Here is a 27,291-nt window from a genome sequence, read left to right on the forward strand (position 1 = left end):
TATACACAAATGCCCCCCTTCGTGGTTTGCTCTTAAGAACAAATTCTCCTTGTTACAAAACTGTCTGAAACAAATAAAGATTCCCCATGCAAATAAACTGCACACACTTATAACAGAATTTAACCTTTCCTAAATCCCTTGTATTAATTAGTACACATTTCTGGTTTATATGTTCTACTTCATTTGTTTTATAATTTACTACCCATCTCCTTTTTTCTTTTTTCTTTTTTCTTTTATTTTGTATATCTACCTTTGCAATGTGTTATACACCACAGATAATTGTCATTTTGGTCTGTGAAAGGAGGTGTGAATTTACTTTAAACATCATATGATGTTACTTTTTTGAGAGTATGTCATTTTTCATGTAATGTTATCTGTTTAAATAAAAAATAATAATAATAAAAAAATATATGTTCTGATTCCTGAAAGACCACGTTGTTGTGTGACGTGTGAGTGACGTGACAGAATGCAGCAACATGTTTGTGTTAAACATTTTGACTCAATAAAGTTTTGTAAGAAAAACACAACTGCTTCCGGGTCGGGCTTTGTGTTCTTAAGGTGGTCTGAACCGGTGACGGAGAAAAGTGAGATTTTTCGTCTGATTGTCTTTTAACGGTCACACTTACTGACTTACACTAATTACGTCACGCTTTCAAAGTGTCGTCACCTGAACAGGTACACAGGTGTTCATCAGGTATTGTGTTCCGTGTCTCATAAGTAGTGATACACGTGGGTCTACACGGTCCTCCTTAAATCACAGACACGTTCCTGAGAGCGACACAGGACCAGAACCTGAATTCAGAACCAGGACCTGAACGCAGAACCAGGACCTGAACTCAGAACCAGGACCTGAACTCAGAACCAGGACCTGAACTCAGAACCAGGACCTGAACTCAGAACCAGGACCTGCGGATGAACGCAGTGTCACATTCACAGTGTGAAGATGAATTTGTGCGACGCTCAGTCAGAAGTGAAGCTGCTGCTGAACAAAGTGAAGCCGTCTGAACTCCACAAACTCTTCAACTGGATCAGAACCTCAGGTAGACTCACCTGTGGGCTTCGATCATTGATCAGCTGCTGACTGAACTGATCATCTACAGTTAGAGTTTATTTAGAGCTGATCAGACAGTCAGTCATCAATAAGATGGATAAAGTGCTCATCAGAGAGAGAGAGAGAGTGTGTGTGTGTGTGTGTGTGTGTGTGTCAGAGAGAGAGAAATATTTAACGTTTTATATCCTGTTGGAGGGGTTAATCTGCAGCAATGCATCATGGTCTATAAGAGTAATTCAATGTTTTCATCTGAATCACTGAACAGTAACAAGTAACTAAAGGTGTCAGAATAATGTAATGGAGTAAAAGTACACTATTTAAAGGTGCATTATATAGAATCTCAGTCAAAATGATCAACAATGTTGACGACATCTATGGAGGCCTGCTGTGTAGCACAGACATCTACTGAGGCTAGCATGCTAACCAGCTAGCCCTGATTCTCCCAGTAGTCCCACTAGCAGCACAGCTAATTGAGCTAACAAGCTAATGACAGCTCCAGCCCGATAGAATACAGTTAGCAGCAGTTAGCAGCCACAGATTTTGAATTCAACAGCTGGCCAACTCTTCCACCCAGCGCCTTTAAAGTGTCCTAACTTTGACCTGTGTGGGCTTCCGTACAGACGAGCTGGACGAGCTGCTGTCAGACAACAGGAAGGTGATTCTACGTCACATCTCAGATGAGCTGAGGGCGGCGCTGCCTCCAGACGCCATGTTACCCTCTGAGAGTACTGCGTACTGCAAGGTACTGTCGGACCGGACCGGACCGGACCGGACCACAGCATCTTTAATATGTGATGGAAAAAGACTGCAGCTTTTTTCAGTAGTTGGCAGGTCATGTGACCACTGACTCATCAATCCCCCCCCCCCACACACACACACACACACACTTTATTGATGATGATGTGATGATGATATTGATGGTGATGATGAAGATGACGATGACAGTGATGGTGGTGATGGTGACGTGTTTCAGATGCAGCAGCGTTCGCGGCCCACCGTTCACGTGGACAGCTTCTTGTACGATGAAGATCAGGTGGACTCTCTGTGTGAGGAGGGAGCCTTCAGTCGGTCCTACTGTCTCACCTGTGGTTCCTACAAAACCGCACCTTTGGGTCAGAACACCTTTTCATCATCATCATTACTGATGTCTGTTCTCCCTGCTGACATCATCTTCCTGCTCTTCCTCCCTCAGACTTTATCTCTCACTCATTCTCCATCTCAGAGCTTCAGTTCCTGTTTGAGAATGTTCTTCCAGACCTCAGCGGCCGGCTGCTGGTGGACGTGGGCTCCAGACTGGGAGCTGTCCTGTACGGGGTTAGAACCACACATGCACGCACACATGCACGCACGCACACGCACACACACACACACACATACACACGCACACACGCACACACACACACAGAGTAACGTGTTGCGTGTGTGTGTTCAGGCTCACGTGTTCAGCTCGGCCTCTCAGCTCGTCGGGGTCGAGCTCAGTGAAGAGTTCGTCAAACTACAGAACGACATCATCAGGAAATACCAGCTGACAGACCGGATACGGGTCAGTATGAAGATACACACACACACACACACACACCCCCAGTAGAAACCAGTGTGACCCACTAGAAGCAGGTTCTGATGGGTCTTCTCTCCTGCAGGTTCTCCACTCTGATGTGTGCCTGCAGGACGCTCTGCTGCAGAGCGCAGATGTTCTCATCATGAACAACGTGTTCGAGTTCTTCATGGAACCAAGAGAACAAGTCAGGTGAGGACGCACACACACACACACACACACACCACACACACACACACCACACACAAAACGTACAAGCACTAATAAAGAGAGGACACAGACTGAAACCCTCATTATTTATCAGACAACAACACCAACACAAAAAAACAACATGTGTGTGTGTTCAGAGCATGGAGGTTCATCATGGAGAACTTCAGGAAGAAAGGATCTCTGCTGGTCACAGTCCCCAGTCTTCAGGAGAGTCTGAGCACTCTGCAGGTATCTCACACACACACACACACACACACACACACACACACACACACACACACACACACACACACACTCTCTAACATCATCTTTGGTTATTCTGAGATTTCAGGAGGTCAGACTCTAGAAACCAGGACCAGCTTTAAACATGTAATCTCTGAACCACTTCCTGTTTGTGTCCCGCAGGAGGCGCTGCAGCCCGGCTGGGTGGAGGAACTTCCTGTGGACTATAATGTTTACCTGGACAGAGACACAGACCCTGATGCTCTCAGACAGATCCACCTGTACAGGGTCATCTGACCTGAATCAGACTTGTGTAAAGGTCTGAGGACTTTTCTGGAGCAGGGTTCTACAGTTCTGAACCAGTTCTGTTTCTGCACCAAGCAGCTTCTCATGAGTCCTTCAGTGTGAACATGAAGTCCGTCCTCAGTTCTCAGGAACTGGTTTCAAACTGAGTCAGGTGAAACCGTCCTCATAATGTTTGTGTGAATCAGTTTCAGGTCCGATTGACAACCGTCCTCCATTTTACCTCGACACAGGCCTGCTGTTAGCATGCTAACGTTAGCTACACATAGTTAGCTACACATCAGTTAGCTACACATCAGTTAGCTACACATCTTAGCTACACATCAGTTAGCTACACATCAGTTAGCTACACATCAGTTAGCTACACATCAGTTCCAGCCGGCTCTGTGTGAGAACCAGTGAGCTGCAGCTTGTTGTAATTTAACGATGACAACTCTGTAAACACTGATGTTAGCACGAGGCTAATTTAGCACTAGAAGAACTGCTGCAGTTGGCTCCTGGTCGTTGTGATGCCACTATGATCATGTTGTCATGGAGATGTGTTTATGTCAGGTTTGTGTCGATCCTCCTTTCTAAAGATGGAGCTGTGGAACGGGTCCAGACAGGTCCAGAAGGGTCCAGATGGGTTTGGCTTGTGTCAGTTTGAAATAAAGAGCTGAAAAGATAAAAGTGACTCTGATGATTCTACTGAATGTTGTTGCTGTTAAATATCATGTTCACTTCATACTCCCAAGAAACCGGCAGCAGCATATCACCAGAGTAACTGCTAACTGCCGCTAACTGCACTCTGTTTATAACTAACTGTTTATACATCTATGACTGTAGCTTAGTCTGATAGCTCAGTTAGCCGTGCAGCTAGCCAGCCAAAAGACTATCAGGGGAGTGTTGGTGTTTAAACTGCTAAAAAAGGAGGTTATCAGACCTGGGGCTAGCTGGTTAGCATGCTAACTGGAGTAAATATTGTCTTTGACATTCCGTCAGTACTTTTATTCCTCAACGTTCATGGATAATTTGAGTTAATGAATATTTTAAACAAAAACTCTTACACATTGCACCTTTACTGTCAGCCATGAGCCCTGTCTGACTGAATCAATCATTAAATAGATCAGTAAAAATAAATGTAGACATTGATCAATTTAAAATAAAGAGCTTTGAGATAATTATGACTCTGATAAATAAAATGGCGAGTACACATAGATTAACTAATTAAAAGATAAATAAATAAAACAATGTCACATTTTGTAAACATTTATTTTGAAAATCATTAGGGACGTTTGTTCTTCGTTGATGTTTGTCGGCTTCTGTGGCCTCTCTGTGAAACGCGTCCTTCACGAGGAGCCGCAGTGTTCTGATGATTAATGATTCAAACATTTAAACTCAACAGCAGTTTCATGAGATGAGGGGGGCGTGCCAAGATGGCGGAGTGAGCAGACGCTTTCTACCGAGCACTGCAAACCAAAGTTTTGGAAACAGTAAAACACAACTCATCATCTCTCCAAGTACCGAATTTTGGTTTCTTAAACAATACGGCACTCATAAAACCAACAATTAATCAATGTCGAAGCAACGCGAGAGGAAAAGAGGAGAGAGCGCCGGACGGAAGCTGAATCCAGATGCTAACATGAAGACGTGGGAAACAGAGACTCCTGCTGCCTGATCACAGGAGGGCACCTGTTGGTTTCACCTGCACTACATTCAGAGTTGATATTCTAATGTTCTAGCTTCTACTGTACTATAACTTAGACTCTGTAAAGTCACCTTAGTTTACAAATTGCTGCCATTTGTATTATTTGTTTTGCTTTTTAAGGCCATTTAATAACCGAGGCAGCTGATTAAGACTGCGGTGTGTTCTCTTCACCGTCATGTTCAGTTTGTAATGCAGCACTCGGTCCCCTGATCCAGTGACACACTCTCACCTAACTGGTTAGTGATCGACCCCGGTAATGATATCTGGATCTGTCCGGGCTCAGAGAGATCTGCTGCAGTAACTTTCACTGATGATGTCCTACACTCAGACTGTGACCTCCAGGACACTACATATGTCTTATAATGAGAATGAATAATATCTATATCATAACTATTCATATTTATGGTTATAACAACAAACTTGAGAATGATAATTTAATTGATTCAATAGAGGAAAAAATTATATTTTGGCTCACCAAATATCCAAACTCTCTTCTTTAATTGGTGGAGACTTTAATATTGCCCTATAATATTATTGGCAGGCGGCCTCCTCTCTCAGCACAAACCTTAAAACACTTATGGGAAAATGTAACATTGTGGATGTATAGAGAGAAAAATTCCCTGATGAGAGATCCTTCACTTGGAGCAACAGATCAGGATCCAGCCAGTCTCACACTGATTTTTGGCTACTATCCAATAACATTGATAAAGAGAAAATTACAATAAATATCCTTGCCACGCCCCTCACTGACCACACAGCAATCCATAGAAATATCCAATTTAGTGCATCTAACACAATCCGTAGATCCTGCTACTGGAAATGAAACAATTCCCTGTTAAAGCATGAAAAGGTTAAGACTGAAATTATGAATTGAATTACTAGTTTTTACAAAAAAGCTAAAAGGGAAAAATCCTACAACACTAACTGGGAATTGCTTAAATTTGAGTTAGGAAAATTCTTAAGACAGCATGGATCATCTATTGCCAAAACTAAAAGAGCAGAAGAAGAGAAAATCATAAGTAAAATGTCTTTGTTTTATCAGAGACGCCCCGATGAAGTCTGAGAGGAGGATAAAGTACTTCTTTTAGAACTCCAGAACAAATTAGACGAATTATATCGACAAAAAGCAGAGGGAGCCTTTGTAAGGTCCAGGAAGAGGTGGCTGGAGGAGGGGGAGCACTTCTTGAAAAATACCCATCCAAAATGAATTCCATCCACAACTTAAATATTAATGGGGTCATTAAGGCCTTTGATACAACAGAACACCAATTTATCTTTCTCTCTTTAGAAAAATTTGGTTTGGGGAATTTTTTCTGCAAAGCAATTAAAACCTTATATGTTAATGGTAATAGCTCTGTTAAACCTCCCCTAGATTTCATCTGAAACGGGGCATTCGCCAGGGATGCTCGATTCCACCTCATCTTTTTTTACTCTGTACGCAAATTCTCACAACTCATGTTGTGAACAGTGTCACAACCTGGCTCAACAGTATGTGACAAAAGAGGGAGACCACACATAGTCTGTAAATAATGCAACATGTTTTTAATTAACCAAAGGAAATAAGCAATATAATCTTGTAAATCAGTTGTCAGTATGTATGCAGTGTGTGTGTGTGTGAGTGTCAGTGTATGTACGTGGAACCAATACAGAAACAGATATTAATGTCAGCCGGTCGGTCAGGGCAGCAGAGAGTGTGAGAGGATCCTGCAGGTCTGATTTATAGCCACCTGAGCCCAGCATGCTCAGGTGTGTTGCATCACTGATGGCATAGCTCCTCCCACCAACCTCCTGAAACAAAGTAAACACACAGCCAACAGAGGACAGAGACCTGAGGCCTGAGGTCTGTACTGTGAAGGGGGCTCAACATAGCCAGGCTTTGTGCTCATGATGCAGCTCAACACAGCCCAGAGTCCCCAATCAGAGTTAAACGGTACTGCGACGGTGGTTATCAACTTACTTTGTCAAGTCCGGTTCTCTGCTTTGTGCTCTGCGCGCGTTCACATAAAAGGGGCGTTTGACGTCATATTATTCTACTTCCGTGTGAAAATGGATCGATCCCGGGCCACATATTTTACTCAGGATGAGCAGATTCTTATTATGCAGGACTATGAAGAACTCAAAGAAACCATCACGGCAAAAAGTAACACTGTCACTGCCAACAGAGCGAGGGTATGGAGGACCAAACCTGACACAAGTATAAATAAATAAATAAATAAATAAATGCATAAATGCATAAATAAATACATGAGTAAATGCATAAATGCATAAATAAATACATAAATAAATAAATAAATGCTGAAATAAATGTATAAATAAATAAATAAATGCTGAAATAAATACATGCATAAATAAATGAACTAATAAATAAATAAATGCTGAAATAAATGTATAAATAAATAAATAAAAGTATAAATAAAAGAATAAATGCTTTTTATTTATTTCTGTATTTCTGTTCACCTACATTTATTTATTTCTGTATTTCTGTGTCCATATGTAAATGAGGAGGTAGGAGGTCCTAACCTCAGTCAAGAGCATGATTGGTTACAGGAGTGTGCTCGATGAGGGTCTACTACTTCTGCCTTACTAGCAGCGCTGATTCCTGTACACTGTACAGGAATGTTGCTGGCTACCAGCAAGCCCGCTCAGCTAACTGTTAGCTGCAGTTGTTGACATTTGTTCATGTAGCTCTGGTTTAGTTATGAATTTGACTGGCGTTCATTTTAACTTGCGAAGGTCCCAGGTGTGCTGGTGGTGTGGTTTGAGAATCCCGTCTGGAGAGAGAGGGGTCCTCAGCCATGTCCGCTAACCAGGAAAAACATTCTGCTCATCGCTCCAAGTCATGTATATGTGTATCTAGACGAGCGCTACAGAGCACAAATCGTTCAAAAGTGCATGTTGTCGGTCTCATATCTTTGTCGTGAATGTCTGTACTCTCAAATAACTCATGGGTGGAACAGGCTGAGGCATTTGTTCACGCCGAGCGGCTCGAGAGCGGCGTGGAGACCCCTGTTAGCTCTTATGTTAGCTGTTAGCTGCTCGCTGTAGCGCAGCGTCCAGGCTACCTTGTGACACCGGTTACCATCGGGTATTTTTCATTCCGCACTGTTCAAATGGTCGCTTAAAGCCATCGTTCCGAGCCGCATACATCGTTATTAAGCTGAAGCAGTCAGTGTGAAAACTACACTGTCATACAGCCTGCTGGTCAAACAGTCTGCAGAGTACGTTGACATCCAGCCCGAGCTCAGTGTGACGTCAATCAGCTGTGGCAAATCGTGACGTCCAGATCAACCTGTGATACAAACACCAGTAGCGACAATGGTTCATAGGAAAGCCCAGACATGTATCTCACTCTCAGTGGTAACATGTGTCAACAGTTAACCTGGACGCTACGCTCTTAGCGCTACAGCGAGCAGCTAAAAGCTAACTAGCAGCTAACTGCTAACAGCGGTGTCCACGCCGCTCTCGAGCCGCTCGGCGTGAACAAATGCTTGATACTGTTCCACACATGAGTTGTTTAAGAGTACAGAGATTCACGACAAAGATATGAGACCGACAACATGCACTTTTGGACGATTTGTGCTCTGTAGCGCTCGTCTAGCAGTGGTTTGCAAGTCGCAGCCCCGGCTTCTCCGTGTGGATAGAAGTGTTCAAGCCACGTCAAAACGAATACACGTATACATGACTTGGAGCGATGAGCAGAATGTTTTTCCTGGTTAGCGGACATGGCTCTCCAGACAGGATTCTCAAACCACACCACCAGCACATCTGGGACCCTCGCCAGTTAAAATGAACGCCAGTTAACCTGTCACACTGGTCGAGGCCATTAAGCTAACTGGAGCTGTTTACAACGTTACAGAGAGCGAGGCTTGGGATCAGGAATCGTTTGCTTTTGTCTGGCTCTCCGATTTGACCAATTATGCTCTTGACTGAGGTTAGGACCTCCCACCTCCTCATTTACATATGGACACAGAAATACAGATATAAATAAAAAGCATTTATTCTTTTATTTATACTTTATTTATTTATTTATGCATTTATTTATTTATACATTTATTTCAGCATTTATTTATTTATTCATTTATTTGTGCATTTATTTATTTATTTATTTATTTATTTATTTATACTTATGTCAGGTTTGGTCCTCCATACGAGGGAGGGCTGCTGGCAGGAAACTGCTGACCGTGTAAATGCGTAAGTTAACAATGATTAATATTATGATCAATATTATATTAAGCCCTTAGTGTTTTCATTTCTGAAAGCTCAACATTGTGCAACTTTTACATATTAACACTCATCCATTTAAAAAATAAATAAACTGAAGCAACAACTATCTTTTTCATTTTTGAATGATGTCGATATTGTTTTCACATTTTACTGATCTCAGTTATAGAATGCGCGTGTGTGTTTTATTGAAAGCGAGGCTGAGTGTGCGTAGGTTATAAATGTTCAGTGTTTTTTGTATCACTGTGTCGGGATGAACAAGCAAATGTAGCTACTGTCCCTGTACAATGACAACAAAGAGCTTTCTGACAGTGAAAACAGCTCCAGCCTGTCAGATTTGTGTTTGGGCGTACACTGCCCGACAACGGGTGAAACATTGATCAGTTCATCAGTTTATTCATGGACACATCAAAGAAATCATTAACTTTACTCATTATCTGTGACAAATAAATACTAGGTTGGCCTAATTAATATTTCATATTGCATTTTATTAAGATGTGGAAGCAGCAGTCGGACATGGCAGCAAGTTAGAGCCAAATACAGAAAACATCATTCAGAGTGGTATGTAGCCAAGCTGCCCCATCATTTTGTCAGTGTGTGTTCTTGCTCAGATTTTCTGCATCACCAACTGAATGTAAGAAGGTTCCCGTGGTAACAAAACGAAGGGCTACACAAACAGTTTGCCCGACAGTGAGCGCACAGCTTCTTCAGTGGCATTCCTGACACTCGGCTCAATAAGTGAGCAAATGTACCGTATTCCCTCGGCTGAAAATCTATATCGCTCATAGAGAAATTCATCAGGAAATGCCAGCGGATCAGCGCGATCTCGAAGAAGCCGCTCACATCGTAGTGCTGATGAATTATTCTTGCTCCCAGGTCCACCGGGTTCTCAGTGAATGGTGACGCCATCTCCGAATGAGTTACACAGTGAAACAGCGGCGCTTTTATAGCCGATTTGATGCTGAAACTCTGAACAGAACCTGGTCGGGACCAGGTTATGAGCTCAGCATAAGTTACCATGGTGATCTAGCCGGGTTAAAAGAGAGCCACCTTTGTAGTTCAGGGAAGCCTGGCTTTAGACTCAACATACCTGCTAACACACTGAACTGGCTTCTCAGTACAGGCCTCAGGCCTCAGGACCAACCACAGCGTCATCACAACAGTCTCTGTTGTCTCTCAGCTGACTGATCATCATCAGTCAGCTTGCTGACGAGACCACAGTCTTTCTAAGAAAGTCTAGTCAGATAGGCCTACCTGTCGCCATTCATGTAGGCCTAATTAACCACTTTGCAGAGGCCTCTGGTCTACTGTATGTCTAAATATAAATAAATGTGAACTGTTAAAAGATTGTAATATACAAACTATTTGCAACATTCCAATTAAGAAAGAATTTACATATTTCTTATTTCTAAAGATCAGAAAGTGAGATGTTCACTACATTTTTCTCCAATCATTAAAAAAGCTCAAAAGAAATTGAATCAGTGGCTACAAAGGGACTTCTCTCTGAAGGGCAGAGTGTTGCTTACCAAGGCTGAAGGGATTCCTCAGCTTACCTACGCAGCTCTCTCTTTACACCTGGACAATAACACTGTAAAGATATCGATGGAATGCTAAAAAACCCTGTTTCAATTTGGAATTTTATTCCCCTCTATATATTCTCTCACTGTGGTGGTCTGAGCTTTATTCTGAACTGTAATTATAACGTGGACAAACTTCCTGTAGAACTATTGACTTTCCATAAGCAGGTCCTTTTAGCATGGTCTCTCATATATAAGCACAATTTCTCACCTCACAGGTATCTCATTTGGAATAACAGAGATATTTTATATGAGAGTTGGGTACAGAATCAGATTTTGCTGGGTGGGGCGACTTTTTCTTATAGAGAGTTTCTATCAACATATAATATTCCAGTTACGCCACGAGAATTTGCAATTGTATTTGACGCCATTCCATCAGACTCAGTAATGCTTTTTAGAAATACTGGCAGACGTCCAGCCACCTCTGTCTCCCTCCCTGCTGTGGCTGAATCACCTGTTGGAAGGATCTGTTTCTCTAAACTTCCTCCAAATAATAAGAACATCCGTGCCTTGTTTCAGAAAGAAATGGTATCTATTCCAAATGTTGTATTTTATTGGAACCGATTTGTAAACAACATTGACTGGAAAAAAGTTTGTATGATTCCTCACAGATACCTGATAGTAAACAAGGTGAAAGAAGTATCGTTCAGAATAATTCACAGATATTACCCTGCCAATCAGTACATGATTACATCCATACAAATGGTTCTTTTTGTGAAGACCACCCAGAAACTGTATTGCACCTCTTTGATATTGCTTACACAGGACATTTTGGCAAAACTTCAGCAGATTTGTCATTGACCATATTTATAAAGACTTTGCTTTATTATGGGAAAATGTGGTATTTTGCTTTTATAGAAGTCATAGTAAAGAAAATATATAGCCTACTTCATTATACATTTACTAATTCTGCTGGAAAATTCCACATTCATAAATGTAAACTCAACAGTAAAAAAGCTAACTTTACATCCTTTTTCCATGAAGTTGTACATTATATCAATTTGATTTCTGGCTCCAACAACAAAAAAGCAGTTAAAACTGTCAACATATGGTCCTCTCTCTCCTTTTAGAAACGTGTCAGCCTCCTCTGGCAACGCTTTATTTCACCTCATCTGTATCTTATATGTTTGTTCATTATTACATTTCTCTGTCTTTGTAAGTCTCTGTCGAAATGTAAACCAAGTTTTGAAATAAAGATGACTTGAAGGAAAAACAAACAAACAAACAAACAAACAAACAAACAAACAAACAATAGTTTTATGATTTTAACTTTGACGCTCATCGGTTGGCCGCCATTTTATGAGTCTCCCGAGTGTGGTGGTTTCCTCTGTGATGACGCATCACCTCCAGCTGTCACGCACTCTGCGTCATCACTCGTCACCACTTTCTTCGGTTTACTCCTCTGACGTAATCCCCCGCCGCGCTTCTCCTCTCGGCGGACTCGAGGGGACCGTGTCCAGGGCAACCATTGGCTGGCCGCGGAGGAGCGGCAGGACGGCAGACCAACCAGCGCAGAGGATTACGGTGAAGCCCCGCCCACTTACTCACTACATATGGTGCGTTCAGGGAACATGCTTCAACTCGGAAAAAGAACTTATCTGATAGAGGCATATGGGGCGAGTGTTTTTCTGCTTTTGATTCATCCAGACACAAAGCGCACCTGGTCTGACGTCACAACCTGTAAGACCAGTGACGTATTTACTGTCCACACATCAGTAAACTCTGTAATTAAACATTTTATTTTTCGAACGTTTTATTTTATATTTCTTCTTTCTACTTAATTCATTTATTCAAAGTAAACTAGTTAACAATACATATTTTTATTATTAAACCAGGAGGAGTTTAAGTCTGTTTAAGATGGAGACCTGATTCATACGTCAACACCATCAGCTCCATCAGCTCCATCAGCGCCATAAGCTCTATCAACGCCATCAGCTCCATCAGCTCCATCAGCTCCATCTGCTCCATCTGCTCCATCAGCACCATCAGCACCATCAACACCATCAGCTCCATCAGCACCATCAACACCATCAGCTCCATCAGCACCATCAACACCATCAGCTCCATCTGCTCCATCAGCGCCATAAGCTCTATCAACGCCATCAACACCATCAGCACCATCAACACCATCAGCTCCATCAGCACCATCAACACCATCAGCTCCATCAACACCATCAGCTCCATCAGCACCATCAACACCATCAGCTCCATCAGCACCATCAACGCCATCAGCGCCATAAGCTCTATCAACGCCATCAACACCATCAGCGCCATCAGCTCCATCAGCCCCATCAGCGCCATCAGCTCCATCAGCCCCATCAGCTCCATCAGCGCCATAAGCTCTATCAACGCCATCAGCACCATCAGCTCCATCAGCCCCATCAGCTCCATCAGCGCCATAAGCTCTATCAACGCCATCAGCGCCATCAGCTCCATCAGCACCATCAACACCATCAGCTCCATCAGCACCATCAACGCCATCAGCGCCATCAGCGCCATAAGCTCTATCAACGCCATCAACACCATCAGCACCATCAACACCATCAGCGCCATCAGATCCATCAGCGCCATAAGCTCTATCAACGCCATCAGCGCCATCAGCTCCATCAGCGCCATCAACACCATCAGCACCATCAACACCATCAGCTCCATCAGCACCATCAACACCATCAGCCCAATCAGCGCCATCAGCGGCATCAGCGCCATCAGCTCCATCAACACCATCAGCACCATCAGCTCCATCAACGCCATCAGTGCCATCAACGCCATCAGCACCATCAGCGCCATCAACTCCATCAACACCATCTGCTCCATCTGCTCCATCAGCACCATCAGCACCATCAGCTCCATCAGCACCATCAACACCATCAGCTCCATCTGCTCCATCAGCGCCATCAGCTCTATCAGCACCATCAGCTCCATCAGCACCATCAACACCATCTGCTCCATCTGCTCCATCAGCGCCATCAGCTCCATCAACACCATCAGCTCCATCAACACCATCAACTCCATCAACACCATCAGCTCCATCTGCTCCATCAGCGCCATCAACACCATCAGCTCCATCAGCACGATCAGCGCCATCAGCTCCATCAGTGCCATCAGCTCCATCAACGCCATCAGCTCCATCAACGCCATCAGCTCCATCAACACCATCAACTACATCAACACCATCAGCGCCATCAACACCATCAGCTCCATCAGCACCATCAGCTCCATCAGCTCCATCAGCACCATCAGCTCCATTAGCACCATCAACACCATCAGCTCCATCAACACCATCAACACCATCAGCTCCATCAGCTCCATCAACTCCATCAGCACCATCAACACCATCAGCTCCATCAGCTCCATCAGCACCATCAGCTCCATCAACTCCATCAGCACCATCAACACCATCAGCTCCATCAGCACCATCAGCTCCATCAACACCATCAGCTCCATCAGCACCATCAGCTCCATCAACACCATCAACACCATCAGCTCCATCAACACCATCAGCTCCATCAACACCATTTGCTCCATCAGCTCCATCAGCACCATCAGCTCCATCAGCACCATCAACTCCATCAACACTATCAGCTCCATCAACACCATCGGCTCCATCAGCTCCATCAACACCATCAGCTCCATCAACACCATCAACACCATCAGCTCCATCAACACCATTTGCTCCATCAGCTCCATCAGCACCATCAACTCCATCAACACTATCAGCTCCATCAACACCATCAGCTCCATCAGCACCATCAGCTCCATTAGCACCATCAACACCATCAGCTCCATCAACACCATCAACACCATCAGCTCCATCAACTCCATCAGCACCATCAACACCATCAGCTCCATCAGCACCATCAACACCATCAGCTCCATCAGCTTAATCAACACCATCAGCTCCATCAGCTCCATCAGCACCATCAGCTCCATCAACACCATCAGCTCCATCAGCACCATCAGCTCCATCAGCTCCATCAGCTCCATCAGCACCATCAGCTCCATCAACTCCATCAGCACCATCAACTCCATCAACACTATCAGCTCCATCAGCTCCATCAACTCCATCAACACTATCAGCTCCATCAGCACCATCAGCTCCATCAACACCATCAGCTCCATCAGCTCCATCAACACCATTTGCTCCATCAGCTCCATCAGCACCATCAGCTCCATCAACTCCATCAACACTATCAGCTCCATCAGCACCATCAACTCCATCAGCACCACTTTTTCTCCACTACATGTATTTGAGAACTTGAGGTACTAGTTACTGGTCGGGTTCATGCTGCATCAGAGCCAAAGTGGAACATTTCAATCAGATAAAAACATTGATTGTGTCGATCAGCTGACGCATAATATTCAAAACATACATACATTTAGTTCACTGATACTTTTGATACTTAACTACATTTGACATCACATACTTTAAGACTTTCACCTGAATACTATCGTTACGGGAGACTGTTGACGTGACCACAGTAATATTTGAACACCATATCGGTTCCGTAAATGAGCTTCAGCTGAGTGAACGCTGAATTTTCCGAGTTCTGAGTGGGTCCGTGAAGTGGATGAAAACTTGGTCAACAAGCCGCCGCTCGGCTCCGGCACTCAGCACTCAGCCTCAGCGCTCAGCCTCAGCCCGGGACTTGTTCTTCAACATTCACCGCGGATTATCTCCTCATCGTTACACAACTCGGTAAAGCTGGTCAGAGAAGTGTTCGTGTGTCCGCGTAGGGGCAGAGGGCGGCTGTAGACGTGTGTTTGTGTAGTTTTGGGCTCAAACAGACAGTTAGTGTGTCGGACAGTGAACGTCTCATTTCCATGTGGGCAGATTAACAGCGGCGGTAACAAAAGAGCCGCTCGGCTCCGCGCTGCTTCTGCTCGGTGTTTGCTCCGGTCCTCCGGGCTCGGGGCTCCGGTTCGGGTCTGAGGGCGGACTTTGGTTTGTTGTGGGTCACTTTGGCTATCAGGTTCGGTCTTTGTGACTCGGTTTCCCTCCTTTTTTTCAAAGTGCTGCCGCCGCTGAAGCGGAGCTGAGATGCCGCTCCTCCACAGAAAAGCCTTCCTCCGTCAGAAACCTCCCGCCGACCTGCGGCCGGACGAGGAGGTCTTCCTCTGCAAGATCACGCACGAGATCTTCAGGAGCTACGAGTAAGTGTCCCAGCTCACCTGTCTCACCTGGACGGAGCCAGAGAGCCGCTGGAGTCCACTTTGACTGACAGTTGGTCGGCTGGCAAACTTCCAGACAACATTCAGGGAACCAAGTTTACTCAGAGTGAAAAATCGAACTTGTACTGACGAGAAAGTGTCTGAGAACAGGTGGAGAAAAGGCCAGGACAGGTGTGTGATGTCAGGGAGGGACAGGTGAGCTGTTAAAGCTAAGCTAACCGAGCTAAAGAGAGTTGGCGGCTGTTAGCTGAGTTAGCTAAATGAAGCTGTCAGAGCCGTTAGCGTGCTGCTGTTAGCCGTTAGCTGATGACACAGGCCCGCTGTCTGTCAATGAGCTCTGTGTCAATAAAGTTTGGACACCTGCTGAGGGGCTGCTCACCTGCTCCAGCTACAGTACAGGTGATGTCTGACAGGTCATCATCACACATCTGACTGACGGAACAAACTCAGATTTATAAGGAAATAACTCAAAGAACCTGAAATATAAAGTCAGAGTTTGTGATTATTGATCAGATGTTGATTGACTTCTTTACTTTCAGCCTCTTCAGAACTTCTTCTGACAGCTCAGATGTGTGTGAAGGACTAAAAACCCAATATCAGGCTGATAATCAATGTGTTCAGTTTTAAGATGAAGTGCTCCTCAGCGATAGTTTCGTTATCTCAGACCTGTGTTGATGTGTGACAGGAGGTCTCACTCCTCCTCCTCTTCTGTCTCCTCAGTGAGTTCTTCGAGCGGACCATCCTGTGTAACAGTCTGGTGTGGAGCTGTGCTCTGACGGGGCGAGCGGGCCTCACCTACCTGGAGGCGGTGGAGAGCGAGCGGCGGGCAAAGCAGAATCTGCAGAGCTTCCCTCCGTCTCTGGTGGTGCCTCTGCTCCACCTGGCTGCGCTGAGCCACCGCTGCAGGCTGACGGAGCTCTGCGAGGATGTCTACGTCTTCGTCAAAGACCGCTTCTTCCCCGGAGAGACTGTGGACGTTGCGGGACGCAATGGAGCCCGGTACGGTGACATGACACCCACGACACCACTTATCGTTAGTCACAGAGGACAGGAACAGTTTGTTTTAATGAGTTTTAATGATTAATAACACAAACTGTCTCCAGCAGTGAATAAACCAGCTGTTCTCAGAGGAAAATAAGGTCCCAGAACACTGTTTGAAGATGGAAAGGTGGCAGGGTCCGCCACATATAAACAAAGAGTTGGTTTATTTAGTTTATTTGAGTCAGTAAAGATGTTTCTCTTCTCATTGTAAAACTACAGAGTGCTCCTTTAATTATAACAAAGAATTGAGTTAATGTTTCAGATTTGTGTTTTAAAATGTAGAAATGAAGAATATTTTTCTGATGAAAGAAGCAAGTCAGTGTTTCAACGAGGGAACGTAAGAAAAGAAATGAAAGCCTTTTTAAATGACCTGCGGCCATTCCAGCCATGAGGTGCATTCAAGTGCATTTAATTAAATAATCCATTAGAGTTTCTGTGCTAAAAAACAAATAGGAAACATTTAAAAAAGAGCAAAAAGAGTTTCAAACTTAAACAGTTTAAAGACACAGTTCTGCAAAGTAAAATCCAGTCATATCTCCTCCCATGATGAAGGGAAGTCTGTGAAGTTTGAACAAACTCTAAAACTTTGCTGAATCAGCTGTTAGCACTTCCTGTTAGCAGTGGACCTGTGGATGTTCAGACAACCGTCACTGTGGTATTGAACAACATGATGTTTCTAAAGGAAGTTCAGCTCATGTGAGGAGAGACTTTCTGAGGATTCATTATCGTGTTCATGGAGTCATCATGTCGTCCTGGTGATGACAGCGAGTTATAATGTGAAGCTGCAGCATCTCGTCTTCAAGGAGCTTCAAGAGTCTCAGCTGGTTGTTTGTCTGTTGAACACAACAGACACATTCAGCAGCTAAAGAGACGGATGTTTCCTCAACAGCTAACATGCTAACAGACATGATGAACGTGTGTGTGTGTGTGTGTGTGTGTGTGTGCGTGTGCGCGCGCCAGTCATGTGTGTGAGATCCTGCAGGTTCACTCTCCTCACTCGAGTGCTAACGGAACACCGGCTGCTAACGGCCACATAAAACCAGCGGAGGGCGACACCATCGTCATCAGCGACAGCGACGATGAGAGCAACGCCTTCCAGAGTCCCAGCACTCAGGTCAACGGGTCAGTAGGTCAAAGGTCACCTGGTCCTGTGGGGCTTAATCAATAGCTTGTGTCTCCAGGTACAGATCCTTCAGAGGGCGCAGTGAGATGTAAGATTAATGACCTCGAGTGATGTCACATGAGTCAGTTGAGGTGAACAGACAGTCGTGTGTTGTTGTGGAGTTATAAAGGTGACAGACGTCTGCTGCAGGCTGATAACAACTGTCAGAGGGAGAGGTGCACTGTGGGTAATGTAGGCAGCAGGGTCTGACAAAATAAGTGGGGAAAGAGAGTTAAGTGTGTGTGTGTGTGTGTGTGTGTGTGTGTGTGTGTGTGTGTGTGTGTGAGAGCAGGAAGAAGAAGAAGAAGCCTCTGAGTCCGTCAGTGTTCAAATACACGGTGAGGATGATGGTGGATGAACACAGAGAGCCCTTCACTGTCAAAGCCAATCAGATCAGGTGAGAATGTGACATCAACGCCTGTGTGTGTGCGTGCTCTGACCTGATGATGATGATGATGATGAAGTTGACATTAGATCACCACCGATAATAAATATCAGGGAGTAAAAACATTTATCACATATTGATCAGTCAGCTGACAAGCACATTATTTGCATTGATCCTTTAAATGTGCCTATTGAGCAGTTTAACTTTATTGATACAGAGATTCAAACTGTCAATTTCATAATCAATCAAATAAAACTAATCTTTACTTTAAGCATCCTTTACTCTGATATAAAAAGCTTTTCTCTTCTTTGACAACATATATGACACTGATAGATCTGTGATCAGCTGATACTGTCAGCAGGTGAGGTCGTCCGTCAGACACACTGTCAACATCTACAGTGTCTGATTATTATCTGATCAGCTCAGTCACCTTTATTGATTGGCTCACATTAATGATCAGTGTATATATATAAATATATATTAAAAAAAACCTGCTAAGAGGGGATTTAAAGAGCGCCATCTGCTGGAGGACAGGGAGATGACTTCAAACTCTGATCAGAGACCACAAGTTTGCATTCAGACAGATAATCAATTAATCGATTAGTGTCGTCTGTTGCAGTCTCCACTCTGCTGCCAGCTGGTTGAATGTGACAGTAAAGATCTCTGAGGCAAAACACTGATCAATTAATCCTGAAAAGAACCGACAGATGAATCAATAATCACAGAACTAACCTTGAATGTTAAAGTATTGATGAGCAGACTGAAGCTGCTTCAGGACCGGATCACTCTGCTGCGCTCGCTGAGCTTTGAAGAAGATTAATGTGAACCAGAAGCAAACAAATGTTTCCTTACGACCGCTCCAGATGTTTGACGTCAGCTGATCGTCTCCGTGTGGGTGTTGATGTTGTTTGTGTGTTCAGTCGCAGGAAGTCCACAGTGTCGAGAGAGAGACTGAAGCTGCTCTTTAAACAACACTGTGAGCCTCAGAATGGGACCATCGTACTCAAGGTGAGAATATTAATACACCACAGAGAGAAACATACAGTACGTACGAAACGTACACATGAGCACTGTTCCACGAGGCCTTCAGACCAAACACGAGCCGAATCCTTTACAGGTCGAGAATATAACAAAGTCAATGAAAGACGCAAAGTTATCATTCACACATCGTCGTGAGTTGAAAACATTGAACTGAAGGATTTCTGGTGACGTGTCTGAAAGTATCAGCGTTGACGTTCACAGTGGCGTCACGACGTTAACGGCTCTGATGTTCAGACAGCCGTGAACAACAGTAGAGGATAACAAGCGGTAATCATGGCCGCCTGCAGACGACCGGCGCTGTCCGATGACACATCTCCTGCACTGAGACAGGACAGGAAGGAGCTGGTGGGAGGAAAGTCTGACTACTGGTCAGTCATGGAAATACTTCCGGTTTAGCGGCGAGCTAATTTGAATGGGGATAAAACGTTTTCGGCCGGCTCTTTCAGACTCTCCAATTTATTGGACCAAATTGCCCAAATTCTGACAGTAAAACAAGTCATTTCGGGGGGTTGTGAGGTTTTATTACTGTTTTTACAGACGCGTCTTTCCCAATGTGAGCTTTAGTCCCCAGTGCATCACATGGTGATGTGATTACACATGACAAACACTGGCTTCAAAGCCTGGTGCCCCTCCTCTTCCTTATAGGTTTTACCGGTGGACTAAAAACCACACCGCCATCCGCTGTATCTGAGTATATAACATCCTGCTGTTCACTAACGGTGGAGCCAATTTTAGTGAGAGAGAACTGGCACCTCCAAAAATAGAAGATCAATATGTGGTGGCCAATGTTAATATTGTGGCGGACTGCCACAAAAAATGACTGTGTGGAAACACAGAAGAAATGTCTTTGTTCTGTGTTCAGACTGATGTGGTGAGACAGGTTAATTTGGTCTCTGTCTACCTGCTGCTCACAGGTACTGGTCGGTCTCAGGTAGAGCTAGAAGCTGCCGTCATCCAGACGCTGTAACTCACCCAGCTGAGAAAACAGTTAATAATCCTGTGATCAAACTTGACTTCCTGTGTGTTGATGATGACTTCCTGTCTCCAGTCCTCCACAGTGATGAAGTACAGTCTGTCTGAACAAACGTTCTCTCAGTTCTTCCCTGATGAGCCCCCCCTGTTCCCCTTCAGCCCCGCCTCCAAAGGTGGAGGGCGGGGCTCACCTGGACAGGTGAGTGATGTCGCTCCACTGATTTAAGTTGTGTGGAAACAGTGTTTGTAAAACATGAGACTCAGCCAACTGATCGGTGATCAAGTGTTATGAAATGTTTCTAATCAATAACGTGGGCTGATGGTCAGTGAAGTGTCGCAGGTTCACCTGAACGCTATCTTCAGTCTGTGATGTCGCGATGCGTTCACAGCCTGTGATGTCGCGATGCGTTCACAGGCGGGCTCGTCGCTGCTGAAGGCGGCTGAGAAGCTGAAGCTGCTGCAGCAGAGGGAGGAGATGGCTGCAGCCACTCAGGACAAAGCTCGACTGAAGAAGGAGAAGGAGGAGGCTCAGGAGGCCAAGAGGAGGGATAAGGAGGACAGAGAGAGGCTGAAGGAGGAGCACAGGAGGAGGTTTGAGGAGGAGAAACAGAGGAGGAGGGAGGAGAAGGAGCGCAGGAAGCTGGAGAAGGAGAAGGTGAGTTATATACCTTATTTTAATTTGAAATTAAAAACTAATCGATCATTTAATCAAATCAAAGTGTCTGAGAGCTGAGACGTCTTTAATCGGATCTTCAGGAGCGAGAGAAGCTGAAAGAGGAGAAGAAGAAGTATGCAGAACGTCTGAAACTGTGGAACAAACCCAGAGAAGACATGGAGTGTGAAGACCTGAAGGTCAGTGAATGCACCACAGAGCAGTCGCTCTGTTCTTGTCCGTTCGTCTCTTACAAACAAAGTTTAGGTTGAACCATTAATGCAGTAATGAATCTTGAGATCTGTGAGAATTCTCTGAGCCAGGTCCTGTTTCTGTGTGTGCTGGTCCTACAGGAGCTGCCCAGTCCACTTCCAGTGAGGACTCGTCTTCCAGCCGAGCTCTTTGGAGATGCTCTGATGGTTCTGGAGTTCCTGCGGGCCTTCGGTGAGGTCTTTGACCTGAAGGACGAGTTCTCCGACGGAGTCTCTCTGGGTTAGAACATATTCTCCTAACACATCTAGACCAGGATCCTGTGGTTCCTTGCAGGGTTCTGCTCCCAGTCTGGTTGACTCCTGTGCTGGTGCATTGTGATCAGTAGGATCTATCATGTGTCACTTCTGATGAATGTTTCAGATGTTCTCATGGTTCTAGCGAAGGCCTAGGAGGTTTTTATCTTTTACTTAACAAATGTTCTTGAGGTTTGCTGAAAGTTTAGGTTCAGTTTAGAGGCTTTGGTTGATCGTTTTCAAGGTTCTACAGATTTTCTACGAGTGATTTGGTTCTGATAGTTTCTAGAGCTAAAATGCGATTAAATACATGTTCTAGTTTCTGAAAGTTAAGGTTCTTATTGCTTCTCCCCTTCTGTAGAATTTCTGGTGGTCGTGATGGTTCTAGCAGATGTTGTGGGTTTCAGTGTTGTGGTTTGTTTATTTGAATGTCGTGTTGGTTTTAGGGATGTTGTGTTTGTTCTCACAGATTTTAAGTTGGTTTTATTAGATTTTCCTTCAGTTCTCACAGATGTTCTCTTTTTGTCCTCAGAGGTTCTAGAGGAGGCTCTGGTGGGTTCTGACCCTGAAGGTCCTCTGTGTGAGCTGCTGTTCTTCTTCCTGTCGGCCATCTTTCAGGCTCTGGCCGAGGAGCAGGAGGAGGTGGCCAAAGACCAGGCTGAAGGTACACACACACACACACACACACACACACACACACACACACACACACACACAGAGTTTATACACACACAGTATACACACTTTGTGTGTGTGTGTGATGTGTGTATATTGTGTTTATTGTTTATGTGCAGACCTGTCAGAGGCTCTGGATGATGACTGTGATGTCACTCAGTCGGCTCTGAGCGCTGTCGCCTCATTGGCTGCAGCCTGGCCTCAGCTGCATCAGGGCTGCAGTCTGAGGAAGTTGGACCTGGACAGCTGCACGCTGTCAGAGATCCTGCGGCTGCACATCCTGGCTTCTGGTGCTGACTGTTACCACGGCAACGCCAAGTTCCGCTACCAGAAGCAGGGTGGCTTCACGTTGACGGACGACCCATGTGTCGAGCTGCGATTGGCTGAACCGGCGCTGCTGAAGAAGCTGTCGAGCACAGCGGTGTACGACCTGACACCAGGTCAGACAGTAACGAATGATTCATATAGTTATTGATCAGTGTTTGATCAGTGATTGATCAGTGGTTGATATGTTTACAGGTGAGAAGTTGAAGATCTTACAGGCTCTGGTGGGGAAGCTGCTGACGTTGGCGTCCAGCAGAGATGTGATTGAAGACTGTGTGGAGGATCAAAGAGCTGCCAAACAGGAACTGAGAGAAATCAGAGCTGAACAACATCGCCGCGACAGAGAGGAGGCTGCACACAGGTATACGCACAGTATACAAGCAAGTATACGCACAGTATACAAGCAGGTATACGCACAGTATACAAGCAGGTATACGCACAGTATACACGCAGGTATACGCACAGTATACACGCAGGTATACGCACAGTATACAAGCAAGTATACGCACAGTATACACGCAGGTATACGCACAGTATACAAGCAAGTATACGCACAGTATACAAGCAGGTATACGCACAGTATACACGCAGGTATAAGCACAGTATACACGCAGGTATAAGCACAGTATACACGCAGGTATACGCACAGTATACACGCATGTATACGCACAGTATACAAACGGGTATTGGTCCAACAGAAACATTTTTATGTGCATTTAAACAAAAATTGGCATGTGCATAAATTTGGGCACCCCAAAGAAATAATTCTATTAATATTTAGTGGAGCCTCCTTTTGCTGCAAGAACAGCCTGTAGACGCCTCCTATAGCCACAGACAAGTCCCTGAAGTCTGGCGGGTGGTATTTTGGCCCATTCCTCAGGTTTCTTGGCTTCCGTGTGTAGACAGCCTGCTTCAAATCAATCCACACATTTTCAGTGATGTTAAGGTCTGGGGACTAGGATGGCCATTCCAGAAGATTGTACTTGTGCTTCTGCATCAATTCCTTGGTGGATTTTGAACAGTGCTTAGGATCATTGTCCTGCTGAAAAATCCAACCCGGCGTAGTTTCAACTTTGTGACCGTTTCTTGAACATTCTTGTCAAGAATCTGCTGATACTGAGAGGAATTCATGTGGCCCTCAACTTTAACAAGGTCTCCAGTCCCTGTGCTAGCCACACAGCCCCATAACATGATGGACCCTCCACCAAATTTCACAGTAGGCAAAAAGTTCTTCTCATGGAATTCAGTGTTTTTTTTCACCATGCATACCTCTTCTTGTTCTGACCAAATAACTCTATCTTAGTCTCATCTGACCACAGTATTTTTTTCCAAAATGCTTCTTGCTTGTCCAGATGTGCTTTTGCATACCTCATGCGACTCTTCTTGTGACGAACACTCAGGAAAGGCTTTTTGCGCATCATCCTTCCAATGAGCTTTACCTGGTGCAACGTACGCTGGATTGTGGAACAATGAACAACTACACCATCAGTAGCCAGATGTTCCTGTAGTTCTCTGGAGGTGGTCTGTAGCTTGTCTGTGAACATTCTAACCATCCTTCGCCTGTGCCTTTTACTTTATTTTTTTTGGCCTACCACATCTTTCCTTCACAAGGACTGTTCTTGTGGCCTTCCATTTCTGCACTACATTTCTGACTGTGGATACAGACATTCCAAACCTTCCAGATAATTTCTTGTACCCTTCCCCTTATTCATGATAATGAATTATCTTAGTTTTTAGGTCAGTGGATAGTTGTTTAGATGCCCCCATGTTGCCACACTCTAAGAGAGGACAGGCACAGCCAGCAATGACCTCTGTTTAACAGCCTTTTTCATGATTCTTTCCACCTGTCTTTGTAATTGAAGGTCTCACGAGCTAATCAAAGCAATTTTGTGCTGCAACCTGTCAGCTATAAATCCCTACAGGTCTTGAAATGAATGCGATTGAAAGGGTGCCCAAACTTTTGCACATACCATTTTTTACATTTTATTATTAATAATAAAACTCTAAGAATCTTGGTCTGGGAAACACTTAAATGTCTACATCTCTGTAGGAAATCAAATATTGATGCTGTGATCTTCTCTTATAAAGTTAGAGCAAATTACATGAAATCTCAGAGGGGTGCCCAAACTTTTGCATACCACTGTATACACACAATATATGCTCACAGATATACACACAGTATACACAGAGATGCATGTACGCAGGTGTATACAGGCGTGTATATAGTCAGGTACATTGTATTAAAGATCAATCAGAACAACATTGAGAAAGAATAAAACACATTCTAAGTTGGAGGCAGAGTCCTGACATGTCCGTCCTTCTCCTTCAGGGTTCGTCTTCGTAAAGAGGAGAAGCTGAGGGAGCAGGAGCAGAGGATGAAGGAGAAGGAGGAGAGACTGAAGGAGCAGGAGGTGAAGGGAGGACTCCAAACTAATAGGTAGAGGAGAAACTGACAGCAACTGAATTACTGCACAAAGACACTTTAAATTCATTTTATTTGAGCTGTTATGAAGTTTATTATTATAAATGTCCTTCTGATTTGTTAACATGTCGATTGTGTGACAGTGAGACTCCTGTAGAACCAAACGCTGAAGATGACGAGGAGCAAAACTCACCGTCCAACAAGAAGAAGCTTCAAGGTAGAAAAATAAATCGCTGTAACTTTGCCTCGACTGATTTCATGCTGCTGACTCATGATTGTCCTGCTTTCTGCTGTCGTGATGAGTCATGGTTGTCGTCTCTCCTGCAGCTAAACTGAACCAGAAAGAGAAACAGCAGCTGATGACCTCTGACCCCAAACCCATGTCCTGCCCCCCCGGCAGCCTGACTGCAGAGGAGCTGGAGAGCGAGCAGGAGAAGGTTAGAAACAGACTCATCAACAACGCATCTGATTATTGATCAACTCATGTTCAACTGAGCTGATCAATCACAGTATGATCTGAGCGTCGTGTTTGTCTCACCCCGCAGGTTCGAGAGCTGCTGGAGCGGATTCAGAAGGCGGCGGCCTGCACCTGCCTGCTGCCTCTGGGCAGAGACCGCCTGTATCGCCGCTACTGGCTCCTCCCCTCAGCCTCCACCCTGTTTGTGGAGGAGGACTGCTTCGGCCTCACGGAGGACATGCTGCAACCGAACCCCAAACCTGCTCAGGATGCCACCACCAAGATGGAAGACGAGGAGGTGAAGGAGGAGCCTGCAGAGGGAAGGTGGGTGACTGCTTCTCCTTCTGGTCCTGAGTGTGAGACATGAGGAGTTCAGGTGTTCAGTGGTGTTTTTTAATGGTCATTAAAACTTCCTGCTGTACAGTGCTGGCTCAAACCCTGCCCCCCTTCACATATGTGGGCCGCCTATCAAACGCCCCAACCAATGGTCCTTCTACAACTCAGTGGAGGAGGTGGATCAGCTGATCGAGGCCCTGAACCCCCGAGGTCACCGCGAGAGCAGCCTGAAAGAGGCGCTGCTGCAGGAGAGGGAGAGACTGCAACGCCTGCTGCAGGACTGTGACGGGAGCAAGTACAGCCATACAGGTACATGTATACAGGTGCATATATACCGATAATGTATACAGGTGCATATATACAGTTAATGTATACAGGTGCATATATACCGTTGATGCATACAGGTGCATATATACAGTTAATGTATACAGGTGCATATATACAGTTAATGTATACAGGTGCATATATACAGTTAATGTATACAGGTGCATATATACAGTTAATGTATACAGGTGCATATATACCGATAATGTATACAGGTGCATATATACCGATAATGTATACAGGTGCATATATACCGTTAATATATACAGGTGCATATATACCGTTAATGTATACAGGTGCATATATACCGTTAATGTATACAGGTGCATATATACCAGGTGCATATACCATATGTAGGTGCATATATACCGTTAATGTATACAGGTGCATATATACCGATAATGTATACAGGTGCATATATACCGTTAATGTATACAGGTGCATATATACAGTTAATGTATACAGGTGCATATATACCGATAATGTATACAGGTGCATATATACCGTTAATGTATACAGGTGCATATATACCGATAATGTATACAGGTGCATATATACCGTTAATGTATACAGGTGCATATATACCGATAATGTATACAGGTGCAGATATACCGTTAATGTATACAGGTGCATATATACCGATAATGTATACAGGTGCATATATACAGTTAATGTATACAGGTGCATATATACCGATAATGTATACAGGTGCATATATACAGTTAATGTATACAGGTGCATATATACCGTTAATGTATACAGGTGCATATATACCGATAATGTATACAGGTGAAGATATACAGTTAATGTATACAGGTGCATATGATCTTAATGTATACAGGTGCATATATACCGTTAATGTATACAGGTGCATATATACCGTTAATGTATACAGGTGCATATATACCGTTAATGTATACAGGTGCATATATACCGATAATGTATACAGGTGCATATATACAGTTAATGTATACAGGTGCATATATACAGTTAATGTAT

The 27,291-nt window shown here is 44.4% G+C and overlaps 3 protein-coding genes across 6 annotated transcripts in view; all 3 read left to right on the plus strand.

The window, feature by feature from the left end:
* Nucleotides 1-544: 544 nt before the first annotated feature.
* LOC115597293 (uncharacterized) lies at nucleotides 545-4,010 on the plus strand. 4 transcript variants are annotated; one of them, XR_003987059.1, is made up of 9 exons: nucleotides 547-1,040; nucleotides 1,672-1,793; nucleotides 2,025-2,163; nucleotides 2,244-2,365; nucleotides 2,484-2,594; nucleotides 2,692-2,798; nucleotides 2,954-3,044; nucleotides 3,222-3,620; nucleotides 3,664-4,010. XR_003987059.1 is itself a non-coding variant. In XM_030443095.1 (8 exons), exons 1-8 carry the CDS (start codon nucleotides 944-946, stop codon nucleotides 3,333-3,335), a joined length of 873 nt encoding a protein of 290 aa, XP_030298955.1. In that variant the 5' UTR covers nucleotides 545-943; the 3' UTR covers nucleotides 3,336-4,010. The 4 variants fall into 4 exon arrangements, 2 of the variants coding, with proteins under 2 accessions (XP_030298955.1, XP_030298953.1); XR_003987058.1 differs by having other exon boundaries at nucleotides 3,222-3,606; XM_030443095.1 differs by having other exon boundaries at nucleotides 545-1,040; nucleotides 2,274-2,365; nucleotides 3,222-4,010.
* Nucleotides 4,011-15,385: 11,375 nt separating this feature from the next.
* baz1a (bromodomain adjacent to zinc finger domain, 1A) overlaps nucleotides 15,386-27,291 on the plus strand; it is a gene marked incomplete at its 3' end in the record, with an annotated part of 16,370 nt that continues 4,464 nt past the window's right edge. Inside the window, exons 1-18 of the mRNA XM_030391758.1 lie at nucleotides 15,386-15,522; nucleotides 15,838-15,977; nucleotides 16,716-16,994; nucleotides 17,997-18,158; nucleotides 18,491-18,595; nucleotides 19,504-19,591; nucleotides 20,673-20,795; nucleotides 21,012-21,251; nucleotides 21,353-21,448; nucleotides 21,602-21,740; nucleotides 22,287-22,418; nucleotides 22,549-22,869; nucleotides 22,949-23,114; nucleotides 25,083-25,190; nucleotides 25,319-25,392; nucleotides 25,503-25,612; nucleotides 25,721-25,956; nucleotides 26,057-26,277. Coding sequence (XP_030247618.1) covers nucleotides 15,865-15,977; nucleotides 16,716-16,994; nucleotides 17,997-18,158; nucleotides 18,491-18,595; nucleotides 19,504-19,591; nucleotides 20,673-20,795; nucleotides 21,012-21,251; nucleotides 21,353-21,448; nucleotides 21,602-21,740; nucleotides 22,287-22,418; nucleotides 22,549-22,869; nucleotides 22,949-23,114; nucleotides 25,083-25,190; nucleotides 25,319-25,392; nucleotides 25,503-25,612; nucleotides 25,721-25,956; nucleotides 26,057-26,277 — 2,713 coding nt within the window. The remainder of the gene's footprint in view (nucleotides 15,523-15,837; nucleotides 15,978-16,715; nucleotides 16,995-17,996; nucleotides 18,159-18,490; nucleotides 18,596-19,503; nucleotides 19,592-20,672; nucleotides 20,796-21,011; nucleotides 21,252-21,352; nucleotides 21,449-21,601; nucleotides 21,741-22,286; nucleotides 22,419-22,548; nucleotides 22,870-22,948; nucleotides 23,115-25,082; nucleotides 25,191-25,318; nucleotides 25,393-25,502; nucleotides 25,613-25,720; nucleotides 25,957-26,056; nucleotides 26,278-27,291) is intronic.
* The window catches only part of LOC115566182 (uncharacterized), a 2,045-nt gene continuing 1,052 nt past the window's right edge, over nucleotides 26,299-27,291 (plus strand). Inside the window, exons 1-3 of the mRNA XM_030391929.1 lie at nucleotides 26,299-26,345; nucleotides 26,650-26,784; nucleotides 27,134-27,291. The exon at nucleotides 27,134-27,291 is cut by the window's right edge and continues 1,052 nt beyond it. Of these exons, the coding sequence (XP_030247789.1) occupies nucleotides 26,309-26,345; nucleotides 26,650-26,784; nucleotides 27,134-27,291 (330 nt within the window). The 5' untranslated portion in view covers nucleotides 26,299-26,308. The remainder of the gene's footprint in view (nucleotides 26,346-26,649; nucleotides 26,785-27,133) is intronic.

The sequence above is a fragment of the Sparus aurata genome, chromosome 16 (genome assembly GCF_900880675.1).
Source record: "Sparus aurata chromosome 16, fSpaAur1.1, whole genome shotgun sequence".
NCBI lineage: Eukaryota > Metazoa > Chordata > Actinopteri > Spariformes > Sparidae > Sparus > Sparus aurata.

Bases quoted from the DNA above. Each gene is read 5' to 3' on its own strand.
- LOC115597293 (XM_030443093.1), top strand. From the start codon at position 944: ATGAATTTGTGCGACGCTCAGTCAGAAGTGAAGCTGCTGCTGAACAAA. The intron at 2,366-2,483 runs GTTAGAACCACA...GTGTGTGTTCAG, and splicing joins TGGGAGCTGTCCTGTACGGG to GCTCACGTGTTCAGCTCGGC. The intron at 3,045-3,221 runs GTATCTCACACA...TGTGTCCCGCAG, and splicing joins AGAGTCTGAGCACTCTGCAG to GAGGCGCTGCAGCCCGGCTG.